The sequence below is a fragment of the Chenopodium album genome, chromosome 10, assembly GCF_948465745.1.
Source record: "Chenopodium album chromosome 10, dcCheAlbu1.1, whole genome shotgun sequence".
Classification (NCBI taxonomy): Eukaryota; Viridiplantae; Streptophyta; class Magnoliopsida; order Caryophyllales; family Amaranthaceae; genus Chenopodium; species Chenopodium album.
Genome location: NC_137843.1, coordinates 17738969 through 17749046, shown reverse-complemented (window position 1 = coordinate 17749046; position 10078 = coordinate 17738969). Strand labels below are relative to the sequence as shown.

The following is a 10078-nucleotide window of genomic DNA, read 5'->3' as shown; positions in this document are numbered from 1 at the left end:
CATTTACTATTTTTAAATATTACAAACGGACTATCATAAAGTAACATAACATCTTATTAATCCTAATTGCAGAGGTGCAAAGGTTTGAAATGGACGGGGGTGATTAGGTTTAACCATTTATGTAAGTAGTGTCGATGAAAATAAGGCCACATTCATACTAAAAAATTCATTCTTTTCTGTTTCTTCAACGGTTTGATTAGGGTCTAATAACATTATGCAAGTTAAAGTAAAGAAAAATATAACCAACTCATTCTTTTTCGTTTGTTCAACGGCTTATTATATTAGGGTCTAATAACATTATGTAAGATGAAGTCGTGAAAAATATAACCAATCAAAATTCATTAAATTTAACCAATTCAAATTTGTTTTGGCGGCCAAAATCCATTATTATTTTACTATTCAACGCTCAAATTAACAGGAAAACTTCCCCTTTTAATTTGTCCAATATTGTGTTCCTGTACCCATTAGGCAACACATTTTTGTAAACAGTTCATTGGACGACATAGGGCTAAAATTATGGCCCGTATTTACTGGAGGAATTAATATCATATTTATGGTCCGTATTAACTTGTTTAGGTTCCATGTTAGGTTTATGCTCAAATGTGGCCCAAATGTTTGAATTGTTTAATACCGGCCCAAATGTAGGGACCTACTTTTTAAATTACCACCGTCTCTTCTTGCTAGGCCCCATTACTAAATGGATCTTTCTCTCACCATAAACAATATAATCCTAATTGCCTATTTGGGTCGGAGATCTACATTTACCACTATAACTAAATCATTGTCTTTTATCTACTGATATAACACTAATCCCATTTTTAAAGCTTCAAAATAGTCAACGCAAACATCGCGAAGTACCTTTTACAAAACTATTACAATGGACAGGCAAGTTTAACACAATCTATTTTGTTCCACAATAATAACAAAGCCGTTGTACAACATAGCTCAACTTGGTTTTTGGTTTACTCATCTTCGAACTTCCTTATTTTCAGCTACCTCCACCTGCTCCGCTTCCGGCATGCAGGTACTATGAGACTGCTTCGACGTTCCGTCTTGGACAGAGTTACTGACGATACATCCTAACCATGAGTACCACAATATGTTAGTTTCATACACATCATTCGTAAATTGTACATGTGTATCCAAGACTAATCACACAACATCCATACATACATTATGCATAACGATCTCGTCAGGCGCTTCATTGTCCCTTGCTACCCTACAATGACTTTTTCCATATGTGACATCAAGTAGCTGCAAAGAATGTGTATTGAGATTTTATGTCACACTATTTAATTTTGTACTAATTCATTTCGTTTAGTAGATTACAGCAGTAGAAAACATACACTAACACCTAACTTCCCAAAGTCCCCTAACCGTTTGCGATCCGCCTTTGCTGCCATTGCTATTTGTGGCATGCTCCAAACCTTTATCCTGTGGAATGAATCCCAATGCACCGGTTGCCGGTCAAGCTGATCGAGGTAAAAAATCTGCATACACAAAAACATCATAACACATCAATTTACCCATTTTTGGATGGGGTTGCTAATGCTAACATGGTGGAAGTGTATTTCAAACTTTATCACTTACAACGGCAAATATCGCACATCCTCCACATCGGCCTGCATATCCATTTGCATAGAAACGACGACCAAAACTTGCAACAATATCCATCAATTTCTTCAAAACCAACTCACACCAATCGTACTCCACACAATCCGAAACACAACTAATGGCAGGTAATAAGTCAGAAGCAAGTTGGGGTGATTGAGTAGGACACAATACCATATACAACACAACTATAAGAAAGATTGTCTTGAATTCTTCTTCTTCATCATCCCCAAAACTTGCCTCTAGCCTATCCATCAATTCACTTGTAACGGGGATACCTATCAATGTGTAGACACTTCCACACCCTCTACTAGATTTTGTTTTCCAAGAACACCCATATTTGAGCAACACTTGTTGAACCTTCCTGCGCACTTCATCTGTCATTGTTTTAGAACTTAGAACAACCTTACAACCACTGGGGATTCCTAGTATCCATTTAACTTGATTCTTTGATAAGGGAAACACCCGCTATAGACACCAAATTGTGTCTCCCCAAAAACCAAACCCAGTGATGAATATATTTCACGTCATTAATTATCAAACAAGGTGAAATGTGAAAGAGTCTCGTGATGCACTTGTTTTTAATAAAAATACTTCTTTCTGTTTTCGTAAATCTTTCTTTTCGTACCCTTTTTATGAAAAACGTCCAGTCTAGTTTAGTTTGGTTCATAATATGGGTCCAATAATTGTTTAGTTGGATGGGTCTTGAAAAGACCTTTCTAACGATATATTATAAGCCCAATTCCGATGAATAATGAGGAAGTTATGGCCAAAATACTAAACTTGGCCCAAACCGGATTTTACCTACGACCCAATGATCATGTGGAGGATCCAAAGGCTTAATCCCATTCCTAAACTAATTAGGATTAATTAGAAGCTTCTATAAGTTTCTAAAATATCTTAATTATCCTTTTTTGAAGGATAAATATTGAAGAGTTTGAAATTGAAATTGAATAAAACTTTTCTTTTTTAAGTCCTAATTCTATTCAAAATGAAAGACGTTCAAAGATGATCAGCTATTATTTTCGTGCCTCATAATTTTTATCCAAATATTATATGGTTGGATAGATCTTGAAATTATATTTCTAATGATACATTATAATATTCGAATTCGAGTTTTATTTCGATTCGAATTCGGATTCTTTTCTATTCCTTCGACCCTCTTTTTTTCCCTATAAATAGACGTCATATCACCCTTTTTTCAATCATCAACAATAACCAAAAATCATCAACAATTATCTATTCTCTTCTCTCTAAAAGCTAGAAGCTTATTCTTTCCTTCTCTCTTGCTTTTCTAAACCTTGCCTTTTCAAACACAATACCGCATTCACAAGTTCTAGACACACCTAGCCAAGCTCGAAGTTGCCTTCGCCCTAGACGTGAAAGGTTGATAATTTCTGAGGGTTTGGTCCCAAATCTCTATTTCAATTATTTAAATTAATTGTTTGATTTAATATTTTCATTGAAGTTACTAACGTGTGTATTGTTTTGATAGAAAGAGATACGAGGCAACAAAGTAAATTGTTTTATTGCTATATCTTTAGAAAGCATGTTTATATTATTTTAATTCCTAGTATCATGTTAGGATGTTTTTATTGCTTTCTAGTATCATGATTAAGTTGCTTCCTATTATCTTTTATCATGCTAGTATCATGTTAGGGCTAAAAATTTGATCTTTAATCTTTAGTGACATGCTAAGATTTGTTATTAATTATGTTAGTATCATGCCTAGGATCTTGCTGATATTATTATGCTTTGATGATATTATTATTTTGATGATGATTGTTGTTATGTTGCTTGATATATTATTGTTATTGCTTGATCACGCCCTCTCTTGCAGGTTTAAGGGAATTTGTACTTGTAATCACGCTTAATAAGATAATTAATAATTTTATTTAGGCTAATGTGATTTTAATTCAAGTTATCTCCAATAATAGATTTATTTGTGCATTAATATTCAACCAACATAGATTAAACAAGTTTAGGGTTAACCTAATGAGTGTATGTTAGTCAGAAAGCGCACATGAATATGAGAAGAATAAAGTAGAGGCCTATTTTTAGGGCAGGTTTTAGGTTGGATTTGTACCTTTATCCCCGAATATCCAATCATGGTTCAAGACCACTATGGAGTTAGCGATCTCATGGATCGTGAAAGGGTGTAACCTTCATCCTGTGAACGATTTACAAGTTCCTAAAACTTGTGGGCGACTCTTTTGCTCTAGCTTCCTTCCCTTTGGACGCCACCATACTTAAGTGTATGATCACAGTGGGACTCAAGTGTGGGATGCTTGAAATATTCCCTACACCCGCCCATCTGGGGCAACAAAGGTTTTATTCAAGGGGTCTATTCTAGTCATCAACCAATATGCTAGTTGCCTCGGTAAATGCATGTCTGAAATTAAATGAAAAAGACCCCCAAAACCCATTTCGGTCACCCATCTTGTTCGTCTCTCTTCAAATGTCTTACAAATAGGCCCAAAAGCCTGAATATGACAGCTCATATTCGGTGGCTGAATTGAAATAATGAAAAAGTCAATTACATTTTGTTAATTTGTGTATAATTTGTGTTACCTTATTTCATTTTTATTTCATTTTTCCAATTACAATTGAAACACATTCAGTTCACTTTTGATGCAAAAGACGCAAAACTCAAATTATTCAATCTCTTCATATATCATACAAATTAGCATAACTTACTCTGCATATTGCACTGGAATGCTCTTTCAGAACTACTCCCCTTGCCTTCACCACACCTCCCTTGCTCAGGCTATCATCCTATCCCATTGCAATACCCACAATTACACAAGCGCAACTCAACACACAGATAATTATCGAATTACAACCAAATTTGTTATGTATTTTTACCTTGAATAAGGCAGGATGTAATTAAATTATCTTTTTAGAAAATCCTTCACACGGTTTCTATATATTAAACTCTAGTTACTATCCAACTCAAACCAATAACATTCCAATCATCAACTACCAGGAACTTAATACAAAGTACTAATTGTTAAAAAATTACTAATCATTTCAACCGCAAAGATACATTACAGAAAAACCATTCAAGAAAAAATAGAAGTATACAACCATAAACAAACATTACCTCAATGGATTTCTTGTCCGCCACTTCCCTAATTCGCTTACCCATTGATTCTTTCCACAGATCACCTACATTAAAACAATGCATAAACAATGAATCCAAATACAAATAATTCAATAAAATCCTAATTTACAATTACACCTAATTTCACGAGGCCTTACCTAAAGAGATTTGGAAATCGAATATCACCGGGTCGCTTCCAATCGTCCACCTAGATCTGCACCCGGCAACCTGTGTTGAACAAATATTAAAAGTGTGATCCCCTCGATCAATAGATTACTCAATTTCCATTAACAGTTTTACGAGACATTACCAATTGCGAATTGTATTTCGACGCCGATAATCATGTCGCCTTCGTTTCTCAAGAAGCTCTGTTTGACCAAAATTGGAAGATGATATTCACTCAACTGAATAGATCTACAATTGATAATCGCAAAATCAATTTGACGGAAACTAACGTCCGTTACTCATTCTTTGTTTTAACGCTATTAAGAAAGTTGGTTACTGGACAAATCCTAATCGGCATGTCCTACCACGTAATTTTTACCAAAATTGCCAGGGTGTCGATTTTAAAACAAGAATATTACTAAAATGGCCCCATGATGAACGCTGCTCGTTCATCATAAAGATGAATGGGAATTTTTCGATTATACATAAAGAACAAAACCATACTTGTAAAACATAATTACCATTCCAATATTTCTATAATCAGGTTCTTAAAGCAAATTCGATCACTCTCACAAACCAAAATACACCAAAAATTGATCAATTTCAAACAAAAAAATTAAATAACCTAAACAAAGATCAAACATTCACCAAACCAGAATTCACACATCATATTTATCATTTCAAATATAATCATATTTCACGGACAATTTTGCAATGGCTACAATAATTTTGTGGCCACTATAACTTTTAAATCATGGTCGTACACTTGTTGATATTAATTCCACGTCATCCATATTGAGTTGAGGCACTTGACTTGACAAAAAAAAAAAAAAAAAAAAAATCAAAAATTAAAACTGCATTACCCCCTTCCTTTCTAAACTCGGATCCTCATACGGAGTATTACATTATTAAATTACTCCATTGCTTACCATGAATTAATAATGGTTTTCATAGGTAACCCTACACAGCAGAAATTAAAACAATTAGTTCATGGTGATCCGATCAAAATTCCACCATTGATCATTTCTGCTATACCTTGCTTCCATTTTCTGTAATCTGATCTAATGCTTATGTTAATCAATCTAATGTTGTTTCATCACATAATTTGAATTCTTGATGTTTATATTATCGGAGTATATGTGTGTAAATTAATTCTCAATCTTCCATCAATGGAGGAATAGTTATACGATCATTAAATAAATTGATAGAGTTTTATTGATTTTTTTTATTAATTGGTAAAAGCAGTTTTTTTGGATTAAAAAAAGTTATGGTTTAATAAATGAATGGATAGGATTTCCACTAAAAAATAAAGGGTCTAGATTAAAAGTAATACAATGGCCACAATTTTAATGTAGCCATTGAATAGTCTTCCCATATTTCACATATCAATTATAAATCATTTAAAAAAACTAAATCGAACAATAAAATATCAAACAAAAAAAAACCAAATAACAATAGAGTAAGAAATTAATCAAATTAGGAAAAAAAAAGACAAAGAAATTATACCTTAACAAAGTTAACAAGAGTCTTGGTAGATCCACGAGAAGAATGAAGTAAAAAATCCCAACAAACTGAAGAACTTTATAAGGAACCTTAGCAGCATAAAATAATCCCAGCACCATGAGGAGCAAGAACCATCCTAACAGTTACAAACCCACATTTACCGGTAACCTTACATGGTACCGTGTGTAGTTTCCCAATCTTATTCCCCCAGAAACCTGTTCTCACCATTACCATCACCAACAAAAACAATCGGGTTCTCTGCTCGGCCCGAGTTTGGTTCTGAACCAGGCCAAGATTTGCATCCGATTCATTTCCTGAATCCGAGCTCCATGTCGTTGTTGAACCGGTACCATAACTTGAACCGGCGCTGGAATTTGTAAGCGGCATGGAGGCGGTGGAGGAAGGGATAATTTTGAGAGAGAGAAGAAGAGGAAAAGTAGTGAAAAATTGACGTGAAAGTTAGAAGAGGATTGATCAGTGAGAAATTAGGGATTAAAACAAAAAAGTAAAGAGGGGGCGAAATTGAGATGAGGGGGCTGGAGAATTTTAGGGTTTTAGGGAAAAAATGAGGATGAAGGAGGTCTAAGGTTTGAAATTTTACATGTGGCAATCCGTGTAATAGATCATATTTAAAATATTTTTTATTTAATTAATTAAAAAGAGTGGAAAAATAAATAGTCACCTTTATTTTATTTAATTAATTAAAAAGAAAGAGAGACCATTTCTTCTAAATAGATAGTCTCACTTTTTTTATTTATTTAATTAAAAAAAAAAGGAGAGACCACTTATTTAAATAGATGGTCTCTCTTATTTATTTATTTATTTAATAATTGAAAAAGGAGAGACCACTTCTCCTAAATAAATGGTCTATCTCGTTTTTTATTTATTTAATTAAAAAAAAGGAGAGACCACTTATCTTATATAAAGGGTCTCTCTTTATTTATTTATTTGATTAAAAACAAAAAGAGACCACTTATCTTATATAAAGGGTCTCTGGTATATTTCATCTCCCTAAGATTGAATCTAAGAAACCATTTATTTGGAATATTGGGTCTCTTGAAACCAAGAGACCACATATTTAATTAATGGGTCTTTTTTTTTTGACAAGAATTAATGGGTCTCTTATTTAAGGTCTCTTTGACCATTTTTGTAGTAGTGGCTAAAATATGCAACCTTCTCGGAGAGACGGTCTAACGATTTAGTTGTAGCTATAAGGATGATTATTATATACTATTCTCTTAAATGTATTTGAGAATTCGACAACCGTTGTGATCCTGAATAAATCTTTACCAATGAACTGACAATTGGGAACAATGTGATTATTTTTTATAAGCCCTAACCGTAACACCCCCAAATCTCCCTCTATGAAAATACTAGTATAGCACGTATGATTATACTGTAGAGATAGACTTAGGCGCATTACCACCACGTGATTACGCAAGGCTACTCAAACTTACTAAATAAAACAATACTTTACAGCGGAAAACTTCAATACTCTTTTATTACTAAACTATAAATAGTAACCATTGTCATGAGTACTCAAAATAAAGACAAAAACCAACATTTGTAATCTAGATGAAGACATTTCCGAGACTCCATATGCTCACATATTGACTTCACCTAGAATTAGTCAATACTGCTTACCATTAAGGTAAACAGGATGAATCAAAACAAATAGGAAATATAAATTAGCAAAATATGCTAAGTACGATAAGCGCAAGATAATTAAACTCAATTTATTAGCAAACATGCTTTCAAACAAATTTCCAATGATTAACCAATAAATTCCAAAACTCATGATTTAAAACCAATTCTCAATAAACTCAAATATAATTTCAATAACTCAATAAGAATGATTATTAAAATCAATTATTTCGAAACTCAATAAAACAATAATAATGATTCATAAAATCAATTAACTCAATCTCCTCTCTAAGTGTGCACACCCCTCAAGTTAGTCTCCTACTATTTCAAGGCTATTCTTGGAGAAAGACTAGGTCATACAAAGTCCATAGTCTTCAATGAATCCGCATAGTGAGATTAATAAAATAAACATGCTTGTAAAGCTTTTTAAATAATCAATAAACCTCTTTAATTCATCAGTTCCAATAAATATCTCAAACTCCCTTGTTATTTAAATTCAACATACTTTTAAAATCAAGTCTTTAAAACATGATAAATAATTTAAATCATTCAAAATATGATATAAAAATCAATACTCCAATTTATTTATTGAAACCAATTAATTAAAAATGCTTTATTTCATAAATCATAATTTAATTAAATCCAATCACCAATAAAATAACATAAAACATTTATTCAAATCAATCACTTTCAAAGATATCTAGCCACCTAAACGTACCTTGCCTTGATCCTTGCTAGCAAAACCACACAAAAAGAACCTCACGAACCTTGATTGAACACACCCTACAAATTAAATATAACCTTAATTAATATAAGGTTAACAAATAGTTACAACAATTAAATTAAAAACCCCCAACTACATGTACATGAACCTTTTAAATTATTTTCTCATAAACATCATTAAAAATCTGACTTTATTTGATTAAAACTAGTCATAATAATTTTTATAAATCCCCCATAATATTAATAATTAATTAAATAATAGAAGAGAAGAAAAAAAGATAGAAAATCAAAGGAAAAAGAGGAGAAAGGTGGCGGCTGGTGGCTGCCGGTGGTGGTGGTGGTCGGCGCAGGTGGAAGTCGGCGGTGGTCGTGGTGGCAGGTGGTGGTGGCGCACAAAAGGAGGAGAAAAAGAAAAGAAAAGAAAAGAAAGAAAATAAGGAGAAGAGAATTAAGAGAATTTGTGTGAGTGTTTGGTCATGAATTAAAAGGGTATTTTTAGGCTAGCATAGGCATGAACTATGGTAGAAAAATGTAGGAAGAATTATGGCAAGAAAAGTTAAGGAATTACTTGGAGAAGTGAATAAAGAAATATGGAAAGTTTGGATATTAAGGAGATTGTGCATAATAAAAATATGGAAGGTGTGTTGTCATGAAAATAATATGGTAAGGGAGATTACTTGGGGAATAATCAAGGGAAATATAAGATAAGAAAATAAGATGATCAAATATTTAGGAGATGGAAAAATAGAATTAAGGAAAATAAGAGATTTTAAGGAGATAATCAAAAATACAATTTTCCAAAATAAATAACCCAAAAATCCAACCAAGTGGCCGAAATTTTTGAGCTTCCATAGGCTCTAATTTTTTTAGACCATATAGTTGTATTTAGGGAAGGTTTTTGCTAGATTTTAGGCTTTAAAAATAATTGTGTAAGTAATATAAAATAATTAATTAAATAAATACCAATTATTCACCAATAAAATAACTAAGAAAAATCAGATTTTCTATACATTGAAAATCCAAAATCCTAGTCATAGTTTGGGAATTTTTGGATTTTTAAAATAATTAATAAAATATAGTTTTTGCTTTAATTAAAATATCCGAAATATATAAATAATCCGGTTTTAAAAATAAAATAAATGGATAATCAATCTTATCTAAAATCTAAAAATAATAATTAGGTTTCAAAATATTTTTGGAGCCAAAATTCAAATATCATTTTGGCTCCAAAATTCAAATAGTAAGTTAATTTACTAAAATACCCTTTTTATGAAATAATAATTAATTAATTAATTAGAAAAATACGTATGAAAATACGGGGTATTACAC

The 10078-nt window shown here is 32.2% G+C and overlaps 1 protein-coding gene across 5 annotated transcripts; it reads right to left on the bottom strand.

The window, feature by feature from the left end:
* Positions 1-796: 796 nt before the first annotated feature.
* LOC145562312 (uncharacterized) lies at positions 797-6971 on the bottom strand. Of its 5 annotated transcripts, none has more exons than XM_081622540.1 (9): positions 6386-6971; positions 5025-5128; positions 4873-4942; positions 4715-4779; positions 4309-4386; positions 1591-4121; positions 1347-1490; positions 1174-1254; positions 797-1079 (listed from the first exon to the last, which is right to left on the bottom strand). In XM_081622540.1, the coding sequence occupies exons 6-9, from the start codon at positions 1993-1995 to the stop codon at positions 993-995; spliced, it is 717 nt and encodes a 238-aa protein (XP_081478666.1). In that variant the 5' UTR covers positions 1996-4121; positions 4309-4386; positions 4715-4779; positions 4873-4942; positions 5025-5128; positions 6386-6971; the 3' UTR covers positions 797-992. The 5 variants fall into 5 exon arrangements, with proteins under 5 accessions (XP_081478666.1, XP_081478667.1, XP_081478668.1 ...); XM_081622541.1 differs by having other exon boundaries at positions 1591-1988; XM_081622542.1 differs by having other exon boundaries at positions 5025-5082.
* Positions 6972-10078: the final 3107 nt, after the last annotated feature.